The 27,565-nt window shown below is 39.1% G+C and overlaps 1 protein-coding gene across 5 annotated transcripts in view; it reads left to right on the top strand.

Annotated features, from left to right (window-relative positions):
- The window catches only part of CSTPP1 (centriolar satellite-associated tubulin polyglutamylase complex regulator 1), an 83,041-nt gene that overhangs the window by 20,348 nt on the left and 35,128 nt on the right, over nt 1-27,565 (top strand). For 3 of the 5 annotated variants that reach the window (XM_071809143.1, XM_071809144.1, XM_071809142.1), the window contains exons 3-4: nt 6,285-6,415; nt 7,928-8,020. In XM_071809143.1, coding sequence (XP_071665244.1) covers nt 6,285-6,415; nt 7,928-8,020 — 224 coding nt within the window. The remainder of the gene's footprint in view (nt 1-6,284; nt 6,416-7,927; nt 8,021-27,565) is intronic. The other 2 variants (XM_065838346.2, XM_065838348.2) reach the window with 1 other exon arrangement.

Raw genomic sequence — 27,565 nt, 5'->3', positions numbered from 1 at the left:
GAACAAATACTAAATACATTAGCTAGAGAGTTAGCATCTTTCTTTGTGTAGTTATAATTCTGGAGATCTATTTTTGGTTTTTTTTTTTTAATATATGGAGGGAAAAGGGCAAGGGTCTTTTTCTGGGAAGCTGGGTATCAACTTGCAATGATCTCCGTAAAACTATTAGTAGTGTTACTCATGCAGCTGTCTCTGTGGTGTTCAACTCACCGTGTTTTCTACTGTAAAAACTAAGTTTCTGTTTATACCAACAAGACCTTTCCAGACTCATTGAAACACCACGTGGTCTGAAACAGCACCTGATCACACTGAAAGAGATACTCCAGAGTGACTGATTCTTATCTCCAATGGCTTCTTTACTTTCCCCTTAAGCACCTCGAAGGGCTTCTGCAGGGCTGTTTACCATCTTCCATTGTACACCCTTTCCCATCTTCCTGAATACTAGGTTTCCCAGCTCATAACTCTAAGAAGCAGCTTTATTTTAGAGTAGAAAGGGGCCCCAATATGTGGCCTATTATATCCATATCAGCTTGCTTACCCTTTTCAGACAGCTATTGTGTTTTAATAGGGCCCTGCCTAGCAGGGGGAGTCCTTAATTCCTACTATATAAGAATGGCCAGCTTGAGTTACAGCAAACTGCAGGATGCTGCTCTGATCAAAAGGCCTGTTTTTAGAGATTCTCCCCTCCCCCCCCCCTTCTTTTTTTTTTAGATCCTGGGCTAATAATTCAACACAGTAAGGTCATTTTAACTTTTGATTTGAAAGCTTCAAGGTGTTAAATTACTGACCTAGCATAGGAAAAAACAAGGGAGAGGAACTCTAAAAAAGATAAAGGGATTCCAGATAATAAAGAGCTAGCACAGCAACTCCTTTAATCCTGTCCCTCTCCAGAATCTGTAGACTGGTCTCAGAGGGTTTGACTTACTACAAAGCAACATAAGAAGGCTTGTTCGCTGCCTACTTTGAGCTGTGTCGCAGATGCTGTCGTTCATTTCCCTTCAAACAGTACTTGGGATAATATCTGTACCACCTGTATTAACTCTGCCATGAATACAGAGATTCCCAAACCTGTACCAAGATGCCTAAAACCAAATCACTAAAATTTGTGTCACTGCTTTCCCTCTTTCCTCACCCCTCAACTGAAATAAACTTGAGCAGGTGAGACAGAAAGTACCTAAAAAAAGCCAGTCTCTGTGTTTTCGTTGTTACATCACCTAGTCCTGTCAAAATGTTGAGTGTTAATTATTTCCTATCTGCCTGATTGTTAAAAAAGAATTTTTCCTTAAAGCCAGTCATCAGGAATAACTTTCAGCATCTGTTTCATCTTAACACTGCTAACATATTTCAGAGGAAGTGCCTAAAAGGCACTGCTGATTTCATTAGAGGAAGATGGTGATTTCCTTGAGGTTCACGTCATTGTCCCAAATGTTAGTATCTGGGGAATTTTGAAAAGCACTTGATACAGCAACTTCGAATTGAGGAACGCTAATGCTCCTGTGCTACCATCCAAGAGGGATAGCTAAAGAAACAATCCAATGTTTGGTCTCAAACATCGTAAGTAGTGTAGTACACTTAAACCAATAGGTGAAGAATAGAATAATCTTAAATTAAGCTATACTTCGTCATAGTAGTGAAACTTGGATTGTTTTCCCAATGGTGGCTACAGTTTTAAGCGTTCCTTCTCAGGGCTTGTTCTAGGCAAGGTAAACCTCACTTTGCTATTTCACAGCATAGCCCTGGGGTAAGTGTGATTAGTCGCTTGGGGATGCTTTGTGTGTGTATGAGTTATTTAACAATAGAAATTGCCTGGGTTTAAAAGCCTTTTGAATTCCGGTATTTTCTATTGCTAGAACTAGTTCTTTGTTATCCATTGTACCGTAGTCTCTAATCCTAATACTCCTGATTATCCCCACTTAACTGTGCTTTGGTTCACACCATGAAGAAGCCTCGGAGCTCATGACCTGGGTTCCTTTCAGATGAAACTAAACTGGACAATGTGTTTCAACTGCAAATGAGCATTCAGCCCCTGGGACCAGACTAGAGCTAGTCCAGAGTGTGTTTCAAGAAAAAACGAACCCTGGGACACCTGTAATGTTGACATCAGGTCCTCTGCAGTGTTTCTCTCTACAGATGTTTCAGTCTAGACATAGCATCCAATGGCAACTAAGCATTTGAGACTACCTTATTTTTGCTTAAGACAGTTCTGTTTTAGTGACTTAGACATCTGTGTAACTGGGAAGAGAAGTAGTGTGAGGAGGGGAAATTGTTCATGCTGGAGAAGCAGCGTAAGCCTTCAAAGTACATATTTTTTCATCATGCTCTCGATGCAAAATGCAAGCAGTAATGCTGGAAGTTAAGGAATAACGGTCCTTGTTCCTTGTTTTTCATTTAGTAGAGAAGGGGTCCTGTGAACTCATTCAGCTCTTTGCATGGTAACCAGAGGTGGCACCTGCTAGGGGGACAGCAGGGTCCTGGCAAACTCTTCTGTCCTTCTCAGGGACTTGGGGCTCTCACTGCATTGTGCGTTTGGCTTTGCCTGAGTTCAGCAGGCCGAGGCTTGCTGCTGTAGTGGGTTTCAATTGGGATGTTACCATAGCATCCTGGGACTTTTACAATCTATTTAGAAGTCCAAAGGTTTGAAAAGAGTGCTTGAAAGTTTCTGAATTCTGGCAAGTTGCCGAAATGTAATTACACAAAAGACAAAGCTGTACTGAAAGCAGCTCTGTTCAGAGAAGCAGCACCTGAGTGCTAGAGTTCCCAGCATAGCCATTTCTGAGAGCTGGGGCTGTTTTATCACGGTCTCCTCCCTAAACCTTTATTCTTCCTCTCACGTGTTCGCGCCATCCCCCAAGCATAGACTGGGTGTGCTGCAAGATGCAGCTTTCTCAGCAGTGGCGTTGGAAGAGATCCTGTTCTGTGGTTTGGCTGCTGTGGGGCATGTAAAGGAAAGGAGTGAAATTCAGGATCTTGAAGTCCCTACTGCAAAAGTTTCTTTAGATCTTCTCATAGAGTGAGAACCTTGCTTTATTTTTCTCTCATCTTTCTCCAGAATATTCTCACAAGTGAATGGGAAAAGCTTTCTTTTAATGTTGTATCCAGTTGTGTAACAATTCTTGTGTGAAATATGAGTGTTTGCAGGGAGCTCCTGTTAACTAATGAACATTCAGTTAAATTTCTAGTCTCAGTTTCAGCAAGATAAATAAAGTCACATAATTAGTAACTTTTGTTAATGTTCTAATTTGACTGTTCTATTTACCAGTAATGTAGACGGCCAGGACAACCATTAGGTTTGCAATAGGAGGCTTGGAGACTTGTGGAGTTGTTGAAAGCTTTATTCTTGAAGGAATCTCTTGCAGATGGCTACACAAAATGCATAAAAGGGAGAAAGAAGTAGTTAACCAGAGAAGTGAAAAATTATTTTCCCTGGTTCTGCTTCTAGGTTCACAAACCCCTTTCTAAATGATCGAGGACAAACTAATACCTTGTTGAGATACCCAGGTTTGTTCGTAACTCTTTCTCCTACAAATGTGCTGATAAGCTCTGGTTACCTAACTTTGCTAAGGATATGGCTGTTTGGTGAGAGAAGAGCAGATAGAGGGAAGACTGAACAATTCTAAGGGAAGAATCTGAGCAGCTGTTATTCTTGCTGAGAATGTTTGAGCCAAGTTTGTTGCTTTGCTTAAGCCATTCCTCTGAGTCTGCAGCCTGTTTTATTTCCATGCTCAAAAGAAACTGGAAAAGACATCTGTTCATATGCATACAAAAATCATAGCTAACATGTTGGTCATATTCCCTACCTGCCCATCTTACCCTTGATAAAGGAATTTCAAAATGTACAGCTTGTTCAAAATGTATAGTGATCCTGTCTCTCGTAGTGATCTTGACTCTGTGTGAGAATAGATCTGTTGCTTTGTCATTGGGCTGCTGACTGGAGAGCTCAGCCATGGGCTGGCTGCTTCGAGCTCAACTTTTACAACTTATAAAAAGGTATTTGTAAATTGGGGTCTCTGAAATGCAGCATCTTAACTGGGACAAAATTCTGACTCCCATGCTTGCAGACTTGAGCTTTGGAAAAATCCTTCCCTTGTACAGTTAAACAAAATCTTATTGCAAGAAATGAGGAATGAAAGAAATATCGTGCCTCTTTTACTCAACTAGCTGGCAGCACTTGTCTGTCAGCAGATCCAGGTGTGCTAATGTTCCAACATATCCACCCACTCTCTTAACTGAGTAAGCAACAACAAATGATATCATAGCCTTCTGCCTGCTAGGTTTGGAGCCGTCCCATGCTGAAAATGCGACTTGAGTTTTCACTTACTAGAACTAAGGAGTAATACAGTAGGGCTGTCTGCTGTGAATTAATTTTTTAGCTTCATGTCTGGACCTTTCCATTACTCTTGTGCCAAGATCTGCTTCCAGACATTGTATGTGCATTGTTCTGTGCAACATAATTTTGTACATTTAGTTGCACTATTGTGTCGCCGCCTTCTTTTTCTTCCTAAATGTCTCCCTTAGGTGTGTCATCTTCCTGAAAGCTGCCTTCTCCTATTAGACCAAGTTCCTTATTTTTCATTTGTATCCCTCTTTTCTCCATCAGCCTGTCAAATCATCAGCAAAACAATGCAAATCAGAAATGAAAAAAGTCTTGCAGGCTGTGGTTTGGGATGAGATCTGAAATCCCATTTCTAGCTTTGTCACAGGCATGTTGCGGGACTTTCTGCAAGGTACTCTCCCCTACCCTGAACTCATTCACTCTAAGAGCTACAGCACTTTGTAATGATTGCTCTTTACCTACAATGGTAGTCTTGGGAGCCCTTTCCTGTAATTTTGGCGTATTTTGATCAGGCACATGATTTATTTATTTACCTTAATCTCTTGGGACAATGGCTGAGCTTTCCTCTAATTTGTACAGCGCTGGTGCATTAATAAGGTTTAAAAAATGTGAAATAATATATTTCTCCGTGATATTTACAGAAAGAGTATTCCTAATTCAAGAGTCATGAGTGCTTCTTAATCATAAGCTGGTTGTACTCGTTTTGAGTTGCCTTTCCTTCTGGGTAGGAGGGCCAGAAACAGTGTTCTGTACCTATCTTTCAATATGTGACAAAAAATTCCATTTACTTCCGTTTACTGGCATGTCTTTGAGAACCAGGACAATAAAAAACAGAAATTGTGGTTCTTTTCTGAAAAATTGAATTGACTTGACACACGCAGCAGTTGTTACATGACTTTTTAATTTTGCTTTACTCTGGTATAATTCTCTTTCAAATGTGAGACCATTTTCTATATACTCTGAAGGATAAAGTGATTTAAGCTATTTAAAGAGATTATTTAAAGTTGCAAACTGAGAGGGCTGGCACTGACCACTGGATTTTGTCTGTTGTGGAGATGCTGCCTATGGAGAGATTCTGCTGGGATGAAAGTAAATTTGTATCTTTTCATTAATTCTCTCCCATGTGGGAGAGTTAAGCTGCTGTCCCAAGTGAATGTATTTAATGATCTCTCTGGAGTGTGTGGAAGCTTTGTCCCGCTTGCACAATTCGGAGTGAAATGCACAAAATCTGTCTTTTGAGGCAACCCTGTCATTGTACCTTTTGGTATATAATGTTTGTATTTGCATTTCTATTGTTCTTGCATGTTGAGCTTTACCATGCCCGAAGGAGAGCTGAGCTGCTTACCCTTCAGAGAAATCTTTTAAAGACAAATGTTTACTATAGTAAGTTAGCCTAAAGTGCTTACAACTCAAATATGAGAAATCTGCACTAAAATACAAGAATGCGAACATCAAATTGACTATCCATCATCATGTCCAGTTACTGTTTTCAAAAGTGCAAGGTGTCATTTAGTGAAGTGTACTTTCGTGAAAAGCAGATTGAGATTTTATACATCCAATATAGTCAAGTGTCAATACTGTGATAAAAATAGCAGTGAAGTTCAAATGGTACTAAAAGAAAGGGCACCTTCTGGGCAGATAAACAACTCTTACTCTTGGCCAGCCATTTTCCAATGGATTGGTTTCAAATAAGTGGCTCTTGGACACCCCTTGCTGGGATTCTTTAGAATGAATTTTACTTTCACAGACCTCTGATTCCTATAATTAAGTTCCAATGTGTGGTTTTTGCAAACAGTCTTCTCTCTAGGGAACAGATGGGTATAAGCTTTGGAGATTTGGTTTCACAAAATGTAACTGCCAGCGGTTTTCTTGCTACTGTTTGAGCTGGCCCCAGAACATTCTTATCGGTTCAGCTTTCTAACGTTCTCTTGTTTTGATTTTATCTCCACAGTTTTAACAGCGTGCGCCAAGGAACACACATCTTGTTCCGTGAATTCAGCTTTGTCCAAGCTACTCCTCATAACAGGGCATCTTTTCTTCGGACCTTCTGGAGGTGTTTCCGAACACTGGGGAAAAATGGAGGCAAGTATTCCAGCATCTCCTGCTGTCCTGTTGCCTTGACACTGAAATCCTTAGCCAGGCTATTAATGCAGTACAAATACTGACACCTCACACTGTGTCCTAATGTTCTAACATTTTTAATGGGAAGACAGTGTCACAGTTGCCTGTGGAATATTTAAAAAATTGCTCACAGCGTAAAGTAGCATAGGAGCACCTTGTTGGCAGTTCTGCATCCTTACAGAACAGCACATCAAGCAACAAGAGATCAGAGGGAGGACATTTGTGGGCCTGTGCGTAGGGATGGATAGGGGGAAAAAAGAGAGTGCTGGGGGTCACTGGATGGGAGCAGGGTAGCAGACAAATCGTACATTTATACAGTCCTAAAATTACGTTTTGCCCTTTGAAGGCAACTGTGAGGCTGATGTGGCCCCTGGTGAAAAGGAGTTTGACACCCCTGTCCTAGATGATGATGGAGGAGCTTGATGGCTGAGGAAGGAGAACCACCGACAACTGTGTGACCTCTTTCCCAACCCTACCCACAAGGAAAAAGCTCCAATGGCAAAATAACTCTTCAGCACTGTATCATCTTGTCTAGCTATTCTTATAGAGCACTAGGTCTTTTAGGTATTACAGAACTGGCCAGAGTTCAAAATAAACTCATGTAACTATACGCAACTAAAATGATGTTTTGTTTTAATTTAATATTTTAAGTAAAGACACTGAATGTTGCTGTACAAATACAAATTTTTATGTGTGTTTTTTTGTTTTGGTTTGTATTTTTTGTAGTTTTTGGTTTGTTTTTGTTTTTTGTGGTTTTGGGTTTTGTTTGTTTGTTTTTTGTTTTTGTTTTGTTTTACCATAAGTCTCCCTTGTTTCAGGCTATTCAGCATCACTTCTTGTTGTAGGGAAGACTAGATATATAAATATAGATAAAATCTCACCTTCTGGCTAAGCTTTGCAATACTTCCACTCATGATGAGCAGAGTTTGCAAGGCTACGAATAATGTTGTGACTTTTTTTGAAATATGTCATTTAGATCCCTAGAAATTGGACAATCGTAGCTAAACATGACCAAATCTGTCATCTGAGGTGACTGAATACTCTATCTGTAGCACTTTCTTCCCAGTTACAGGTACTTTGTTACAGTCTAAATTATACATATTACTTTTAAGATTTCAGGTAAATTGTATGGCAGTAATCTAACCAGTATGCAGTGAGGACATACCTGGTTTGAGGTCAGGTCATAGTCAGGGAAGATAAAGTGTAGGCTCCTAGGACATGTTTCTGTAGGAGACTTAGAGATGATAGTGAAGAAGTCATCCACCAGAACTGCAACTGTCAGTGGTGAACCCTGTTGACAAATTGAGAAGGAGCTACTCGATGGAAAGTACCCATCGTTGTACTTTCAATGCAGGTTTTCATCAGGCTTCCTCTGTCTAGCGTCAAACTTTGGCCAGATGATGGGCACCTGGATTTGGTGGAAAGAACCAAAGATTTTAGGTACATAATATTTCCCTTCTCTTTTACTTTTAGCAGTTTTATGTGAATATGGAAAAGGTTGTGGAAGAAAACGTAATCACCAAGGTACTTTGAAGGGGAAGACGGAGCATAGGAACGAAAGCTCAGGTGGATGTTAACTGTGCTCTCGTTGTGGCATTAAAAGAGTTCAATTTATATTTTTCTGGTGTATGGAGAGTTATTCGTCAAATGCCTGTTTTATTTCAACATTTCTTTGTGCAGAAAAGGGTGAAAATATGCCCTTTGTCTTCTATAGCAAGATTCTGCTCTGTCCCCGTTTTCTCTCCTGTGTTTGTTTCTGCACAGGGATTGCGCTGTGCTTCAGTATTATCGTTGATTTATGTCTGTGAAGAACTATGAAAGCATCTTTTGTCTTCCTTTGTCAGAAGTATTATATTCATTAACTTCCATGTCTCCCAGGACATTATTATTCTTATTTATTCCTTTACCATAAAAGTGTTTTCTGCCATTTTCTCCTCTAATTTACTTGGTTTCATTCCAGATGTGAATTTCTATTTTAGGTGTGAGTGGTGGCTTTTTCTTAGTTTTGTCCATCTGTGAAGGGTATCCCTGATAAACTGTGTAAAAGCCAGCTCTGTGAGGATGTAGGTCAATGTAATAAATGAGAACTTGCATCAAAGCTCACATCTGTCTGGAGGAAGCAAGGGAGAATAAAATTAAAGATGTAAGATGATGCAATTTCCAAGCTTACACGAACTCAAAAAACCCCAAACAAACCCCCGCCACCTTTCCACTTCTGAGTGTTAGATTGGGGTTTTAGGAAAGAAAATAGTTTCTCACAAATGAGTGAACTGATTGTTTAAAATGGCTGCTAGTTGCTCCTTCTTGATGCAGGGAAATTTACGGCTTTGTCTGTCAGTCTTGACTTGGAATATGTGCCTGGCTCACCCAAGCAGATACATGTAGCCATGAGTTCTGAAAAAAACAATATGGGAGAAATCTGTCTGAAAAGAAGCAGCACTTAAATATAATAACCTGTGTATTTACAGAACCACGTATACACTAATTGAAGTGCACTAACATTACTGTTTCTCTTGGGAAATTACTGTGGATATTACTTTCATGCTTAATTCCTTATCCTTTTGAATTACTGGAAAGTGGTTCCTCATGGAGAAACGTGGTAGCTTTTATGTTACACTTTTCTGTGTTAGCTCTGCTACTTGATGGGTGCTAGTTACAATGTTCTTCATAGATTTATTTTTCTTTTTGTCTCCAAATAGGAAGGAAAAATGGCTAGCTTCGCTAAATGTAATAGTAACATAACACACTTCAAAAAGTAAAGCGAAAGTGCTGGGTGTTTTTTTGTTTTGTGGTTTTGTTTGGTTTTGTGTTTTGGTTGGTTTGTTGTTTTTTAAGAGGATTTTGTTTGGTGATATGCTGGATCTGCTTTTTTACAGGATTTCCTACTGTTTTTAGAAGATTAGCAAGATGCAGTGTTCATTTTCAAATATGTGTAAGAAGATCTGGGATTTTATGCATTGGGGAAAAAATGATAGGTTTATTTTAGAATGTGATCCAGTGTCAAGAAACCAGGGTGGACTTCACAAAATTTCTTCCCTCCCTTAAACACTTTCCAATGATGCACAACACCCACAGAGTGGTCAGAGGACAGCTAGCTTGTGTGTTGAGAAGCACAGAACATAATGCTCAGTTAGCAACAGATTCCTCCCAGAGGAAGGCAAAATGACCAGAAGTCTTGTTTTCCCTCTGCTTATGCTTAAATTGACCTCTTGGAGTCTAGCTGACCTGCTCTTTTGAATTGTCTGTTCCTCAGGACTCTTTAATTAAAACTGTGCTTTCTCAGTTTAAACAGCCCCTGCAGAGTTCTGCTGTGAAGCTTCATAAGGTCAACATATGCCTCTCCCAGCCCCCATGGCTTTCATGTCTTGTTGGTTCTCTGTTTTTAATTAGAAAGATTTTCCCTTAAATGCTTTCCAGCCAATTAGAGAAATTTTGCACTGAGAAACTTGTTCCAGGCCTGATGCATTGAGAAGTGAACAGAAAGCTCAGTCAGGACCATTGGCACTTTTTTTTCTGGAGACCCAGCTTTCTTTGGTGCTTTTCAACAGCCTTTTTTTCCCCCTCTTCGATTTAAAATTGCTTCCAGCAAAGACAGCTGCTGTTTGATACCTTAGATATAGCCCTGGAATGGTTCAACACCAGATAGAGGGTCTTTTCCTTCCGCTGAGGGCTTATTGGTGTTTTATTTAGATGCAGACACCACTGAAGCATAAAACTGCTGCAGAAAGCATGTTGGACTGTATTGGTTTAAGATCCTTTTTGCAGATTCTTACTGCCCCTTCAGACAAAAAGTACTGTTACTGCTCATATTGAAATAAAATCATCTTATAAACCTACCTTGGTTTTTTCACATACATCATGTTGCACAATGGCTGCCTCTGCGCAGTCAAATTAGGAAACTGGAAGTCTAACAATGTTTGGAGCTTGTTGAAGGAAGGCTTACCACAGCATGCGCACAACCTCTGTCTCAAAATGAGAAGAGTGCTATGTCTCCCTGACTAATTCTTGTTGAGTTCACCAGGAAGGCTGGATTGCATACAGAAATTAAACAAATGCCCTATCCATATGATTCATGTAGCCTGCAGATTGAGAAAAGCTAGAAGGACCAGCATTCTCCCAGATCTTTTTTTTAAGATTCTATTTTAATGCTTTTTCCTGACAAGATTACTTTCTTGAGGTTCCAAAACCCTTTCCTTTGCTAGTGTCGTTCTAATGCTTCCACATGTAACTCTTTATATTAAATTCCTCCCTCTTTTTTTGCTCCCTCCCTTGTAAGCTGTTGCACTCTCTCCATTTGTAGCTTAGTCAGTCTCTATTTAGTGACATACATAGAAAAGTACAGAAATGATCACAGCAAGTGTCAGAATCTTTTGCCCTTCCCTTTATGTTATTAAAACCAAATCAGATCTTTATACCATGTTATTGTAGGAAAGTTCTTATGGATCAGTAAGGTTTTATAGCATGTCCTAAAGATAATTAAGCTGTGGATTTTAAGACAGTATTCTGTGGAAGTTCATTCTGCAGTGAAATAGCCTTAGCTGAAATGATTGATCTCCAGGCTTTATTCACTTTGCAGTTCCTTTTCCCTACAGTTATAGCTGTTGTTATTTATGATTTATCCATGTAGTTCTGCCTGGAACCATTGACTCTGGAACATCAGGACAAAAGATTTCTTAAGCTGAGGAGAAACAAGTAGAGGATTGCATTTTAGAGATTGTGAGATATATCTATAAGCATTCTAAGTTAAACCAGCTGTATTACATAGATCTAAAATGCATTGCAGTAATCATTTGTAGAAGTAGTATCATGTGGGTCAGTGATGGAGTCTTCACCTAGTCTCTCCCTGAATTCAGTTCATACCATTCTGTCAATGCAGTTTGTAAAATTCAGTGTCTTAATAGTACACTGGAAGTCCTCCTTATCTAATCCAGTTCTTGGATTTTTTTTCAGACCAATATTGCATTTTGTTTTTAAGCTGTAACTTTGAATGTGCACCCACCAATCTTAATTTCCAAATGTGTTTTCAACATCATATTCTAGATGTATGTCTCTCTAAATGCACTTTTTTTGAAAAACCAATAAGCTTTCCTCTTTGTTTTCTGAAGTTTTCTGGCTATATTGTGTCTTTTGCCAGTTCTTCACTGATTGTGTCATAGGCAGATTAAATTAGTATATTCTTTACTTTTTGTCCCAGTTGAGTGAAACATTTAAATGAACTTATGTACAGTGATTGTTGTTGCATTCTGCTAAGCAATTATCCAAAATTCAACTGGTAATTATTATTACCATTTGCTTTGCAGTCTTTTGGCAAGTTTCCCATCCCTATGGCAGCATTCTTATTCAAACCAAGTGAAATGGATTTTTTCAATTAAGACTTTTTTAGGTTCCAACATGGGCCTGAAGACTTAGTATTCCAGATTGTGAGGAAGTTCCCTGGAATAAAATTCCTTTTAAATTTTGTGATCTGGGCTGGGATTTTGAATGCTCCATGTTTCTTCTATTAAATAAACTTGCTCTATCCTCTCACTTGTGAAAAGTCTTGAGAGAAGATCTGCACACTACCTATGCATAAGCGTAATCATCCAGTAAAGTTTCATGAAGTATTAGGTTCATTAACTAGTATGTTTTGTGATGTTTCTGGACTACTCTTCAGTAGCAGAGATGCTGAAAGGGAGAGAGAGAGAGATGTAGAGAAAGGAAATTCAAATCTTATTTTCTCTTGATACCTTATAGTATGGATTTCTGCAAAGAGGTTGTAAGAAAGTAAGAGCCACTCTGAAGACCACGTCTGTCTGCAACCTGCTGTAGACTCTTAACCTACCCCGACATTTCAAAGTGCCTGAACTGCAGAAAGAATTGTCTTCATCCCTTCTCTGTGAACCATAAAACATACTTCTCCCCATACTGTTGGCTTCAAGCATAAGTCTGTGCTGTATCATACAATGTTTATAAAGACAATCTAAACTCAGGGTTGGCTTTTTAATAGGGTGTAATTCCGCTCTGTCTCAAGATACTAGCTTGGGACCTGGAAGCTGCAGAGCTATACCTCTTCGACAGCAGCCTGACAGTAGTTGATCTATCTCAGCAGGTCAGCTGACATACAGGGAGTGTTGTGGTGCATCCATGTAGCTCATTGCTACGTTAATTATTCAAAGTAGCCTAGGTGCTAAGAGATGTCATGATAAATGAAGAGATATCTGCCTTTTTAAAAATACCTCTTTTTTTTGAGTACTGTTGTCCAGCTGCACAGAAAATCTCTGAACCAGTTGTCTTTGTGTCTGTATCCTCCCAGCTGCTTCTTACAGCTTTTCTGTGTGGTGGTCTTGTTATTCATAGTTTCCATCACTGCACATTCACTCCCTAGCTTTCCTAAGTTAACGTGATTGATTTACATGATGTGCTCCTGACTCTAGAATCTTATGTCTCCTATTGGGTCAAGCAGGCTGAACCTATATGTAGGAGTTTTTCCCTGTTTGTTAATTGTGAATATGGACAACTATAGTCTCTCACCCCTGTTCTTCCACTTCCCTCATCAGTTATAATCACAAAAACTTCAAATTCAGTTATTCTGGTGAAAAAAAAAAAAAAAAAAATTGAGAGCACCATTTATTTCTTTTGAGGAACTGTTTTTAACTTGTGGTGTTGAAAGGAGTGAAATGAGCTGCATTTTTGTTTCTGTAATTATGTTACCAAACTCTCCCAGCAAACCTTTTCTTGTTAGGCAAGATAATTGGTGCCTACAAATTTAGAATCTCTCAGGAAGTCCCTACTCTGCACTTCATTTTGAGGCCTTGGTGCCATTCAGTATGTCCATGTTTGACTAAAGGTGTGATCGTGAATTAGTTTAGCTGAACAGTACAGCTGTGCTTAGGTGTAGAAGTTCTTACATCACTTTAAAGTCACCTTACTTCGATAAAATGTCTGCAAGTCTGCTTTAAATCAGTATGATCATGAATAAAGGTGTTGCATGCGATTAGAAGGGTTGTTGGTTTATGCTCTGTTACGCATCTTTCAAGAATCCTAGATGAATATCAGTAGAAGTGATCTGCATGCATGATTAGTACTTTGATATGCGACTACTACTTTGTGAAATTGGGATAAGGTAGTACTATGGAAAACCTGTAATCTGCAAATGACTTATGAAATGTAGTCAGTAATATTTATAAATTAAGCTTGATCCATTTTGAATTTGTCACAGGTACGTGATTCTGATAATGTACAGTCTGATACCTTCCTTCATTCTTAGTAAGAGCATAGAATGCAAATCCATCTCAGATCAGCTTATAAATCTCATCACCTTCGTGCGCACAATGGGCTTGAGCTTGGTGGAGGGGATACTTGAGTATCAACGAGCTCTTCGAGACCCTTTTTTCTCTCTAGAGCCATATCCTATGGGATTCTTCCAAGCAAATCTCTGAAGAGATTGAAGTCCGCTTTCCTGAAATCCAGACTTGTGGTCCTGCTTTTCGCCAGGTAGATAAATTCCTGAAAGCTTCATGAAATGCTTTTTTAGGTCTAAAGACAAAGACCTTAGAAATGCTTCAGGCATAGGAAAACCTTCCATAGAAGCTCACACCTTCCTAGACTTCAATGTCAGTTAGCCAAAACCCACAAATCTGTGGGATAAAAGCTTTGCTTGTTCTAGTGCTCACAGAGATACTTGTCAAATCTTGTCTTCTCTGAGGTTTTCCTGCAGTAAGGTCTAGTTCCAGAAGCAGTCAAAATTTACATCAGATGTTTTAATAAACTGGTTTAGATTCCCTAGTAGAACTTGTTTATTACTTGTAATGGAGAAAGTAACCTGGTGTTGCTTAAGAGAAGCAGCACTAGTATCAAGGGGAGCTGGAGAGTACACAGAGTACATAATAAACCTAAAGGAAACTGAACATTTGAGAATTTTTTTTTTCTTTTGGAAAGTGCAAGTATGTCAGGTTCCAAAGTGTTACTAGTGTTCATTTTCATAACGGGGGGAGAGATGTCAGGAAAGGCAATATTCTCCTGAATGGGATTTGAACCCTTCCCCTTTTGTTTCTTTGGTCTGTAGGACAAACTTTCATTCTGAACTTTATTCACTGCCTCCTCTAGTGAGCTCTTTACCTGCCCATTTTTTAATTATTTTGTATCATTATGCTACCCTTGTCCTGAGTTTATCTGTTTGATGATCCATTTCTGAAACATTTGTTTCCTTTTAGCCCTGGTGCCTGGTGATCTATTACTACTTTTCTCCCTACTGTTTCTGCTGGAGCCGTTGCATATTCAGAATTCTCATCTACCTTCCAGTCAAATTGTGTTTATATAACACCCAGAATAGCTTATACACGATCTTAAAGAAAGTCAAGCTCTCAATGTATTTGGTGTGAACCTATCTCTGCATCACTATCTTATGTCAGAAGCAAATATTTTTATTTCCCATCCCCACTCTCCGTGCTGCTAATAGATATTTCTTTATTTCTGCCCACAGTGGCAAAGGGGTTGCTGTGCTGTGCAAGGTTACAATGGAAAGCAGATACTAGTCAACGTGATTAGGATACTGATATTGCAGCGTCTTCCTGAAACAATTTTAATTTTTCTGTCTGCTCTGATTGGAAACTTATCAAACCCTTGAAATGGCAGAGTGAGTGTAATTGTCTTAAAGGTGCTGAGAAGTGTTTAATGGTGTTCTGTGATGGACAGAACCTCAGATGCGATGCCTTGATTTCAGAATGGTGATTAATGATGGCACTTGTCTTTACCTGTTGTCTGAGTATCTCCAGGTATTTTATAGCTATTAAAGAATGAAGATGCCCAAAAATCTTGACAATATTATTTTCACTTTCCAGTTGCAGGAAGTGAGAAAGAGAAATCAAGTGACTAGCTGTAGTTCACATGGTCAGAGGTAAAATCAAGGTGTCTGGCTTTTTGGTATTATGAACTCAATTTTATATGCTAAAATTGTATTTTTCTTACAGATATAGGTTTCTTTTACCACGGAACAAGTAGGAAAACACACGTTAGTATACAGCAATAACATATAGATAAATTGTTTGTAGGAACCTGTCTTGTTTTCTATTTAAAGGTTTTGAGAGTTCTTGTTGCGTTAGAATAGTAGGTCACTGTGCATGATGTACATGGGGTGATGAAGGATGTATTTTTAGTTCTTTTCAAGTTTGATGTGATAACCCCCTTCACTACTTGCTTTTCTAGACAAAGTCTTCAGAGCAAGATTGAAGTCAGGTTAGTCAACGTATGTCATCATCTCTGTTGTAGGACCACATGCTCAGGACCACTTTCACAACAATCCTTCCCTTTCCAGGGAGGGATAGAGGGGAGGGTAATTTCATGTGTGTGCACTAGCAATGTGTACCCTCTCTGAAAGTACCTTTGCTCATAAGCATTCTGGTATTTAGCTGGCAACTGTATCACTTAGAAAGCAAATCTCCATGTATAGAAGATGCTAGCTTCTAACGTAAAATTGGCAAGAGATTTTCTCTTTTGAAGGAGCTCGAAATAGAAACTACTTTATATGCTGGAGTATCTTCTGTATTCATCTCCCCTCATTGTAAATTCAGAATATTTCCCTTTTATATAGAGGTTGCAGTCTTTTTGCTGTTTTTCCGTAGCTTCAAAGTACTATCTGGTACAGTCTTGTTCAAGCATGTTGTTCTTGAAGGGACCACCTTATGGAATAGTATACTGTGTTTTTTTTCCCTTAGGTCCAGTCTGCTAGGCGAGTTACACATGTCTTGTGAAAAGATTTCCTAAACATATCTGTTCTTTGAAGGACCATCTTCTGAGTTATTTTATTGAAGCAACAAAGTGCAGCAGCCTAGAACCTGATCTGGCCGTGTTACACCTTGTTATTTATCTGGAAATACAGAATTAAAAGCCAAGCTTTAGATCTCAAGCCCAGCAAAGTGAGATTTTGGCATTTGCTCTAAAGAGGCTGCTGCCTGGGAAAGCTGAGTATGTGTACTGGTGCAGTTAAAGCCAAAACTAAAGAATTCCTGCTGGAGCTTGTCCCTTGTTGCAGCTTGTGTACATCATGTTTTGTCCTATAAGTATACAAGTTCGATGCTCAAACTAGAAATCTCATTTTCACAGGCTGCTGTGATAGTCCACAGAGATTGCCTGATCCATAGGGCAGTTTTGAACAGTTCAGCTGGGATCCTGGCCATGAATCACCCCCTGGTAATCTTTCTCTGTATGAGTTATATTAGGAGTTTAGGTGGAACAGCATTTTCATTGAAGACCTAAGTTTGGTGCCTGAAGTTAGGCAGCATCAAAATTACTTTTGCACTCTGCATTTCAAATGTGTGCTGTTTTCCAGATTAATGTATTAAACCCTTAGCAAAATATGTCTTTCTAATGATGCTGTGTAATTTCATTTTAGTTTGGCACTCACTTTTGTGTAACGCTCATAAATAAACCTTTTAGGAAAGTTTTGGTTCTGTGATACTTTTATGCCCTTATAAATCTTCCACAACTTTTATATTTAAAGTATCCCCTAAACAAAGTGAATACCACACAAAATCTTACTAGACTAGTGAAGTTAAGAAACAAATCAATAGTCACTGGAATCAAATTTATTATCACTTGAAGTATTTCCTTTGAATCCTAGCTAAGACATGTTGCAGAACTAATATTAAAGGAAAAAAATCTAGTGAAATGCTATTTATCTGTTTCTCAGAAAGTAAACACTGCCAGCTTTAGCAGATACAGCAATTGAATATGGTTACTAAGGAAGCAGGTTTTCATTAAGTAATATACCTACTGAAAACTTAATTTGATGTTTCTTTTGGCTTTCTCTGCTAGAAAAAGATACCTGCAACATCCCTCTACACACCCTTGCATGCACACACAGAGTCTGGAGCTTTTTTTTTTTTAATAAGGTCTTATGCTGATTTTAAATAAATTAGATTAGTTCTTCTGTACTCAAAATATTATTTCTGGTAATGGGCTTGCTTTAGGTGTATGTAAAGTGAATCTGTAGGCAAATAGCAGGTTCTGAATAGGGTGTTGGCAGGGTTTTTTTGTTGATGCCAAGGGGAAGATGTAAGCATTTTCCTCCCTTCTCCGCTCTCCTTGTTGTACTTGGTCTGCTGGAGCAAATGTGGGACAAGCAAAGAAATTAAAACTGGCAACTCCTGAATCCTAATCCTGTTAATCTTTGTATTGGGCAAATCACTTAATCTCAATGTACCTTCATTTTTCTATTTATAACCTGGAGTTCCACCTGCTGGATTAAATTAAGTAGCCTTTGACATACAAGTTTTGGCTGGATAGTGAAAACTGAGACCACTTAGATGCCTGTATAGGTCAAATTTGATGGTATTGAGGCCTTAATGAACCCTCACCTTTTTGTTAGTGGTAAGCAGTTAATTTTAGACAGATGCATGTAAACTTCCTTGCAGCTTCTTTCCATTAAAATAATTTAACTCTTCTTTAAATACACAAAAAAGAGTGACTAAAATAGTATAAGTGTTTGAAATCTAAAAACCTTTAAATCAGTCTTCCTTCTTTACTTCCCTCCCCCCAGTCAGACTCAGAAGTTTTTTCCTATGGGAAATTTTCTGCCTTTTAACAGTTCTTTGGATTATATTAAAATCAGTTCTGGAGGAAGGAAAGACTTGATGATAGTTAGAACTGGATTTCAAGAGCTGTATCTATTCATGTGAAAACTAACCAAACCTGCAGAGAGGAAATATGCAAGTGGCAGCTCTGTTTGTTGTGGTTTGCTTGCAGAGAATTGTCACACACAATGTACACAATCATCTTGAGCTCCTTCCGACTTAGCACAGTTTCAGCAGAGACAAGGGTGGGCCATTGATTTTAGCCAGATGGTTAAAAGTCGTTGCCTAGACACTTTTCTTCCCATCTTTGAGCATTTGCTAAATGTTTAATGAAACATTAGGTGTTGGTCAAATACATCTGATACTTAATTTGTGGATATATGTATGATTCTATTTCTTCCGATTGTTACAAATGGAACTTATCAAAATGGAACTTAAAATCTCAGATTATGAAGGTGACATTGTACAAGCAAATCAGTCTTCTTAATTGCCTCTTCTTTTTGAGCATTTTATATGTAATGTGGATATAAGTAGAGAAGAATTTTACTTTTTACTCATTGATGACTACTCTGCAGGGCACAGACCTCAGTATTCAATCACTTCTAAGGAATGGCTCTAAGGTATTTTGAAAAGAGGCTTAGCGAAGTGTTAAGTTTATCTAGTATTTTTAACAGCCTCAAAACACTTGATATTTGCTTGCTACTAAGTTAGCTCTCCTTAGAAAAATTATTTCTTTGACTTTTAAGACAATTTGCAGGAGACATAGCAAAAGGAATTTACGTAACTCCTGCGGTTACACAGCAGTGGTCAATTTGAAACCAGAGTGTAGTAGTAATTAATTGTAGAAGAGCCTGAATCATCAGGGATTTGACTGTGTCATCCAACATATTCCTTACAACCTATTCTGTGTGGAACATCATTGCTCAAGTTCTAGCCAGAAGTTATTATAAAATCTTGTTTTCAAATGATAGTAACTTTTTGAGGAAATACAAGTGAAAATTAAATAAATCCAGGATTAAATCTCTTGTATGTCTGTGGAAGAGATTATTTAAATAAAATATTAAGAGCACTTTCTTTGAAATACTGAGTTTTTAAGTTAATGAGTGTCATGGTTTAGCCCAGATGGCAGCTAAGCACGACGCAGCCGCTTGCTCACACCCCCCTGGTGGGCTGGGGCAGAGAACTGGAAGAGTAAAAATGAGAAAACTCGTAGGCTGAGATAAAGGCAGTTTAACAGGTAAAGCAAAACAAGGGATTCATTCACCACTTCCCATGGGCAGGCAGGTGTTCAGCCATCCCCAGGGCAGCCGGGCTCCATCACGCCTAACAGTGACTTTGGAAGACAGACACCATCACTCCGAATGTCCCTCCCTCCTCCTTCTTCCCCCAGCTTTATCCACTGAGCATGGTGCCATATGGCGCAGGATATCTCTTTGGTCAGTTGGGGTCAGCTGTCCTGGCTGTGTCTTCTCCCAAGCTTTGATGAGCCCCCAGCCTCCTCGCTGGCAGGGTGGCATGAGGAGCCAGAAGTCCTTGACTGCTTAGCAACAACTAAAACATTAGTGTGTTATCAACATTATTCTCATACTAAATCCAAAACACAGCACTACCAGCTATTAGGAAGAAAATTAACTGTGTCCCAGCCAAAACCAAGGACACAGAGGTTTCCAGGAGTGACTTTCCTACTTTTCAGGAACCTTGTTCTAAAAAGGTTTGAACTTGAAATTCTTTCAAGGTAAATTCAGATATGACATATTATTATCTTTGAGTCCTAAAGAAAAATTAGCATTTCAGTTGCCTTCTGTGATCATTTTGAAGAGAAACAAGACCAAATAAGTAAAACCAACAACACTGAGAAATAATTGTAAGTGAAAACAACTCACAGAAAATACCTTAGATTTAGCATCTGAGACGAGATCTCATCTGCTGTAACCAGAAACACAATGATGAACTTCTTGGGGCTTTGAATGCAACTAGAGCAACACATAGGCTCCGGATTTTTCTGCACAAGTATTTATTTTCCCTTTGCTAACTAAGGGATTATCCAGATAAATGTCTATCCTTTCACTACTGTACTGAATTTTTTTGAGATTATTTTTAACTTGGATCAGCTTATAAAAGAAGGAGGTAAGGAATTGTCAAGTTTTCTACCAAATAAATAAATACTGGTATTCTACCTTCAGTTTACAAATTGAAATCTACCTGATGAAATATGCACATTTTTGTTCTACTGAATGCTATATGTGTTTCAGCTTATTCTTTTCAGAACTAGAAACATGACTGTTTCCAATTCTTGGCTATTTTTTTAAACAAAAAAAAGTATTTGTATGAAATGTTATACCTGTCTCTAGTCCTGATACCTGTGTACCTTCATGTAAAAGCAGGCAGCAAAATATAAATGTGATTCTAATTAATAATCAAAAAAATATCATTCAATTATTTTAACTGACATAGTCTCCTTGCCATGATAGTGATAAATTAAAATTAATTCTGGTTTATAACCCCCCTTTACCTGCCAGACTAGGTTAAGTAGCTTTTGATGGATGTATGAAATATAATTAGCTTGTTCATTATGAAGATGAGTGTAGCAGAAAGTGAGGAAGCTTGGGCATAAGTGTCAGAATATGTTAGTGACTAATTCACAATGCTGAAAGGAAAATTAATAAAGGGGGGAGGTAGGGGGAGAATCCTGGTGTGGTGTTTCACAAACTGGATTTTGGGTGGGCTACCAATGTGAACCATCTCCCCTCCCCTCCATTCTTTCTCCTAAAACCACCAGAAGATGATCAGTGCTTACACATACTTCTCTTGAATCTTGCAGTGGATTAGACTCAACTGGATGAATGGGATGAATTGGAAATCAATTGGATGACTTTTTGTAAAATTCAGATCATGCTTTAACTGAATGGCCTCGGATTGCACTACAGTTAATATCCTAAAATCTAAATGCTCAGCAGCATTGAAATTTGTTGCAGAGTTTGTTCTCCCATTTCTGCATTTGTTACTATATTGGGTTTTTTTTCAGTCATGCTAGTGTACAGGAGAGATACTGTGTTCTACAGTTTCAGCCTGGTCTGGAAGTTACTTCTACAAAAAATCCTTTGGTTCTCTTCTTTTACAGTTTTAGCATGGAACTTCCATGTTTGAATCCCACAAGAAGTCTAGAGACCACTAAAACATCGGGATAGTTCAATTGCTTTTTAACTTGATTGTGTATGCACTTTATTGCAGGCTTTGGATGCACTGAACAGATACCTTCTGATAAAACTATGGCATGCAATCCCCTTGCTTCCAAGTAGTGTCAAGTGATTTGGAAAGGGCCAAATGCACCGTTATGGATTGATCGGAACTTGGAAGACAACAAAAGGGCTGCAAACGACTTCATCATTTTTGAAGGAGTTTCCAAATTCTGAAGGATTTGAAGTTTTTCTTGTTGAGAAGCAAGTCCCAACCCCAGCATGTTTTCCCTGGGCCACTGGTCAGTTTGAATAAGCTACCTAATAACTACATTCCTATGTGTGGACTTTGTCTAGCCTGGAGATGAAGGTGGTGTAGTAGAGTTGTTTTCCTTGTTTGAAGAGGTGGGAGGAAGCATGGTATATTGCATTATTTGTTGATGCAAGCATTTTCAGATATAAATACGTAAGCAGGTTAGAGCACAGGGGAGCACCTGTTCTCTGGTATTTTCTGGCAGTTGAGTGTCTAAGTGTGTACCTTTTGTTGATGGAACAGCTTAGTATCTGTGAGTTGAAATATCTGAATAACTGGCAGCTGGGTCTTCTCCCTGCAAAATTGCAGGCATTCTTCTCATATCATACTATCCTCCCTTGCATTCCCTCTGGTTGGCTTCAGTCCCTCCCCAAAATCTTCTATTTCAAGGGTAGAGTCTGCCAAGGATGCATTGGCAAGAAGAACAAATTCTCCCTCTGAAGAGCTGGTGTCACTCATTAGCATGTAAGAAGAGTGGTTGTAAATAAACAGCAAATCATGTGGAGTTCTGTGTAGTATTAATTCTAGTAATGTATACAAGGACATGCAGCTGGCTGGATGAGGTAAAGATACCATTATTATTTGGAAAGAATTTATCCCTGCACCCAGTGAGATGCTTGCGACTTGATCCCAGAGGCCTTATTGTAACTACAACAACTGATACTGTCTTTATCTTAGCATTACCTCTGTTGTCCCTGGTTTTTGAGTTGATCTTAACAGGTGAAAGAGAACCAAGAAAGCACATGTGTGTGTTTTGTAGAGTTGTCCAATATCCAGTTAAGCGCTGTCACCTGTAAGGCATTTTTTGATTCCACATTGTATCTTTAATATAAATAAAGGGAATGTACTAGACTTTATGTTCCGCCATGCAGTATGAAGGGGTTGCTTAGGGCAAGATGGAATACTGCAAGTTGAAACCTGTTATTTTAGACATTGTGCTTTCATTACCTTGAAAGAAACATAATTCATCTTTCTTCACAATCAGTTTTTAAATGGCTTTTAAAGCAGACTACCGTGCTTCATACAGCTATGAAACATTAATAGTTGGTTTATTGTCCTTTGCAGTGGAAAAAGCTTCAGCTCAGTATTAAGGAGAAAGATATCCCTGTGATACAGTTTCTTGTGGTAAGAGGTTAAGAGAAAAAAGAGACCTATTTCTGGTCAAATGGCTAAGATAAATCAGAAACTGAAGCTGTTGTCTTCTCTGAATGCATCCAAGAGTATACTAATGCCTTAATTTAAGCTGCTGTTCCATGTCAGCATAACCTGATCTAATTGCTGGCTAGTGAGATACTGCCTTCTCCCATCGTTCTTATGGCAGCTCCAGCACTTGTCCGATCTTGTGCTGATCTGTCTCGGCACGCTGAACTGGCAGGAAACTATTCAGTACTTCTGCTGGTTGAGTTAGTTTTCCACTAGCATAGCATGCTGAAACACGCCAGTGCGAGGTCACACGCAGGGTGGGATGCAGAGGGTGGTTCTCTGCAGCCATGGCCGAACTCACACCGCCAAGCAGTTTATAAGTGCAAAATCCCAGCGCTGGCAAACCTGGCCCTAAAATACAGTCATATTGCTTTATGTTGACACTTGGCCCAGTCTAATTAGATAATGTAATGCGATATACTAATACTCCGTTTTAAAACCTCCTTTGGAGAGTAATGCACTTGTCGAGTTTACAGCCAGAAAGTACCATTAGGCCATGTAGTCTGACCTGTATAGCACATCATTAAACTTCACTTAGTAACACCAGTATTGAGCCAAAACACTTTTGTCCAACTGAAAAATAATTTGCATATCTTCCAGAAGGGCATTCAGGTTTGATTAAGTCATGTGAAGCCTGAAGGGGCAGCAGGGCCCCTGGGAAAAATAACAGGAGGAAGCAGTCAGCTGTGGGGGCTGCCTGAGCAATTAGGCTGGCCAGCAGCCCGGTCCCCATGCAGCGCTGAGCTCTCCTGGGAAGGAGCAGGAGAACTGCTCAGGGCGGCCTGCGCTGGGCCACCTTCCCCGTGTGCTCCCACCGCACCTGGTCAGAGCCTGGCCCCTGCGCAGGGGTTCTGCAGGGGTTCTGCAGGGCTGGCGGGCTCTCCTACACGCTCCACACTGCGCTGCTGAGGAAAGAGTTGCTTGTGGAGGCTGCTGGTGATGATAGAAGGGGCAGGTGAGAAAGAAACTATCCTGGCAGGGGAGGAAGGTTGTTTATGCGTTAACTTGTTTTGTTGGAAATCAGAATTTACTAAGACTTGATTTTCAACAAGAAAACGTCATTAGGGGCTAGTATAATCACAATCCTGAATGTGCTACTGCAATTGCAGTTTGTGGCAGTATTTAATAATGTGATTATCTTTGCCTTAAAAAATATTTTTTTAAAGTGTATGAAAATTATGTTATTTTAAGTATTTGAATGGTATGTTGAAGTCAATTTCTTATCCTTCTTTTTGATAAGCCAAGTAAATTATAACCTTGAGCCTCTCTCTGGGAGGCATGTTTTGTAAGCACGTGATCATTTTTGTAGCCCTTCTGACTCCTTTTCAATTCTCTACATCATTCCTGAGTTGTGGGTGTTTCAGATTGGTCAAATGCTGGTAGCTCAGCCTCTCTACTTGACATTGCTGTGTTTACTCATCTGAGGACCATACTGTTCTCCTGATTACATTATTCTGAGCATTTGTGGTCACCTTCAACTCCACTTGTCTTCCTAGAAACTGTTTACCCAGGTGGAGCCCTCTACATTTTTTGTTTGTAGATGTATTGTTGAATATATAAGGATGCTCTAAGCAAGGTGTGAGCCAACTATGTCAATGAGGTTTTTCTGTGTTACTACTTATTCCTTTTACATTTTCAGTGTTTCATCAGTTTCTATATGGCTTACATATGTTATTAATTCTTGTTCTTTTCTAGGCAATTTTATGAAAAATTGCTTCAGAATGTAGAATTAATGGGGTATTCTTGGGGATCCTGGGAGAAATGTACCTTCTAAGTAGTGATTCTTCATTCTCATTTTGAGGTGTAACAGTTATTCTGTTAATGTGTTTAGGTTTTTTTCAATAATTCAAATTTATTAGTCACAGCACTGTTCAGTATAAAGGGTAGGATCTCTCAAAGCCTGTTATTTGATGCTTTTTTATCTTTAGATTTCTGTTCCCCTTTGAAAAGATTACTTAATTCACCAATAATTTTTTTTTTTTCACGGTTGATAGCTATTAGTAATTAACCAATGAAGTCCAGTATTTCCTGTTTGAACGTTTTGTTTGGGAGTACTATCAAACTGGCCATGGTACAGATGCCTGGGTTATCTCAGCGGATGGTGGCACTTTAGGCCTTATTTCAATTCCATCCTTGCATTCACTGGTACACTGTGTGCTCTTGTTGGCTAGCCATTTCAGTCAGAGTAACCCCCATCTTATAATTTTGAAGTGCTAATACGACTTCAGCTTTTTTCTTGTCCTATAAAATTTCCCAGGTGTTTCAGACTTTGAAAATCAATTCTCAGCAGCGCTGAGAGCTTGTCAGCTAAGTCTCTTCAAAATTGTGACAGAAATTATGAACATCTTATTTTAATTTTTTAATATGTTAAGTACCACTCCACTACTGACATCTTCCCAAATTATCACTGAAATGGAAAATGTTTTTGATTATGCAGAAAAATAAGTATGATACATATTATATTAAATACAGCACGTGTTTTTTCTGAGCACTACTTTATTTTTCCCCCCATGGAGCAAAATGTCAAGAGGCTTATCATTACTACAGTTTTCTCTTGATATGCATATCATTATCTTCATCTTTTTGTCCCGATTTTTTTTTTTACCCGTTTCATTTTGTTTCTCTTTCCAGTTTTCTGTGGATTCCTGGCTTCTTGCTATTATTCACTGTTCTTTTTTACATAGTATTATTTATTTTTATCCTATGTAGGAGGCTATGAAAGACATCTTTGCCAATACTAGGTGAGTTTTACTTGAATCTTCCAGTTGAAATATACCAGAAAGGTAGTTAAAATATACCAGCGTTTGGCAGAGAACTTAATCTCTCATATTATCTCAATTTCATTTTGGGCAAGTTGTGCGCCTTTTGGACAGGAAAAAATGTGACATTCCATCCAATGAAGTATAATGCAAAAATCTGTCAGTAAAGATGTTTGGCAACACTGTGGCAATGAAATTTGTATGAAGTATGCAAGAGTGATAGATGTTATTAAGAAACTAGGAAAAACACTATAATAGTGTCATGGAGGCACCCCGAGTCTAATTTAAGGGACAACAGGGTCCAAAACAACTTTTATTAAACCGGTGAGAAACAGGGTTTTAGCACTCCAAAAGTGACTTAAATATAGGTTCGGGTATCAGTTGAGGAAAATTATTAAGGGGCAGCAACTAGTACAACAGGCGGTCCACAGAGTGCATGCACGTGGCTTCACCCAAAACAATGCCAGAACCATCCCCGAGTCCCAGAGGAGTACACACTTGCCTGAACACGGTGCGGGATTATTCTTAAAGAGATACAGGTAAAGCGTACGCTCGCGATTCTGCGAGGGTAAATTTATAATACACTCGCAATTCTGCGAGGGTTAATTTACTTACACGTGCGAATGTGCATGGAATACTACACGTGCTTATGTGGAAGCACGGGAGGAAAATACACTCGCGATTGTGCAAGGATAAATTTATAATACACTCGCAATTGTGCGAGGGAATAAAGTTACACTCACGATTGTGCGAGGAAATAATTTAAAGTACGCGTGCAAATGTGCACGGAATATAAATACATTCGCGATTGTGCGAGGAAATAATTTTATACGTGCTTGTATTAAGCACGGGAAGTTACACGTGCATATGTGCACGGAAAGGATAAATATACTCGCAATCCTGCAAGGGGTTTTACTCACACCCGTGGCGGCAAGGCAAGCGGGGTCTCCATCCCGGGGAGGGGGGGTCTCGGCGGCACCATCTTCCTCGTGCTCAGAGAGACCAGCGACAATGGGCACAGTCTCGACGAGAGTCCCGTTTTTATACTGGCTGATCAGACCTGACTGTAGGCATTCTAGAAGCTTCTCTGCACCCCCACACCGTGTGTGGGGTGCCCCTGAAGCCTCCAAACATCCCCCACACCGGTCACAGGTGCCCAGCGGCTCACTGGCACCTCGGCAATCCCTTCTCCTAATGGCCCTGGCCAGGGTGCTCTGGGCCAAACAAAAGAAGCTGTTAGCTTCAAGTAGCAGAGAGAGGGAGATGTGCCTACTCCCTCCATACTGAAGGAGGAGGGGGGGAGAGAGAGGGGTTTGCATTCTGCCACAAATAGTGTAATGCTTAAGAATAGTATTTGCATAATGGAGGAAACGATGATATAACTTTTACAGACTTGAGGCAGGTAAACTTTTCTGCGTGTTCCTAATGTTAGCATTTTATGACATTTACAATGGTTAGCCATACAAATATAATGCTGTATTACTGTCATGTTTTAAAATGGCTTTTCTTTGAGAGAAACGAGATTTTACACTATTGAAATCATTAATTAATACTCACTGCCTTTCTATTCTGTGAGCTGAACGAATTCCATAGCAGGCAGTTCTTCATTCATTTTATAACCTGTGCATGAAACTGGGTAACAGCTTGGACAAAGCTTTGTTATATTCTTTGCATGATTTCGAAAACATGCAAAGGCGTAAATAGAGAAAATTTCAGTTGGAAACAGGAAATTGTAACAAGATTAAAATGTCAGTGCTTAGGCAATGCTGTAAAGTCTCTAAAAGGGTTATTATCTATAACTGGATTGATCTCTGCTCATCCTTATTTTATTCTGTTGAGTGGAAAAATAGATTTTTAAACTGTGAAGACGCAAAACCAGGTCTTTCAGTTTACTGAAGTTAGAGTGGTTTCTTGTAGTACTGTTTGCTGTTCATAAAGTTGAATAGTAAATCTTCTGAATAGCGATAGAAACTGTCAGCAAAGGCAAAATATGCCTTATGTTGGCATGTCAGTCCAAGTGTGGGAGTATTTTCAGAATTTTGAACTCCACTTATTAATAACTTGCTCTCCACAGTGAAGTCTAATCTGGTAATTTTAAAATTAATTATTAC

The sequence above is a fragment of the Patagioenas fasciata genome, chromosome 5, assembly GCF_037038585.1.
Source record: "Patagioenas fasciata isolate bPatFas1 chromosome 5, bPatFas1.hap1, whole genome shotgun sequence".
Taxonomy (NCBI): Eukaryota; Metazoa; Chordata; class Aves; order Columbiformes; family Columbidae; genus Patagioenas; species Patagioenas fasciata.
The sequence above is the reverse complement of the archived record's forward strand: the minus strand, read 5'-3'. Positions and strand labels throughout refer to the sequence as shown.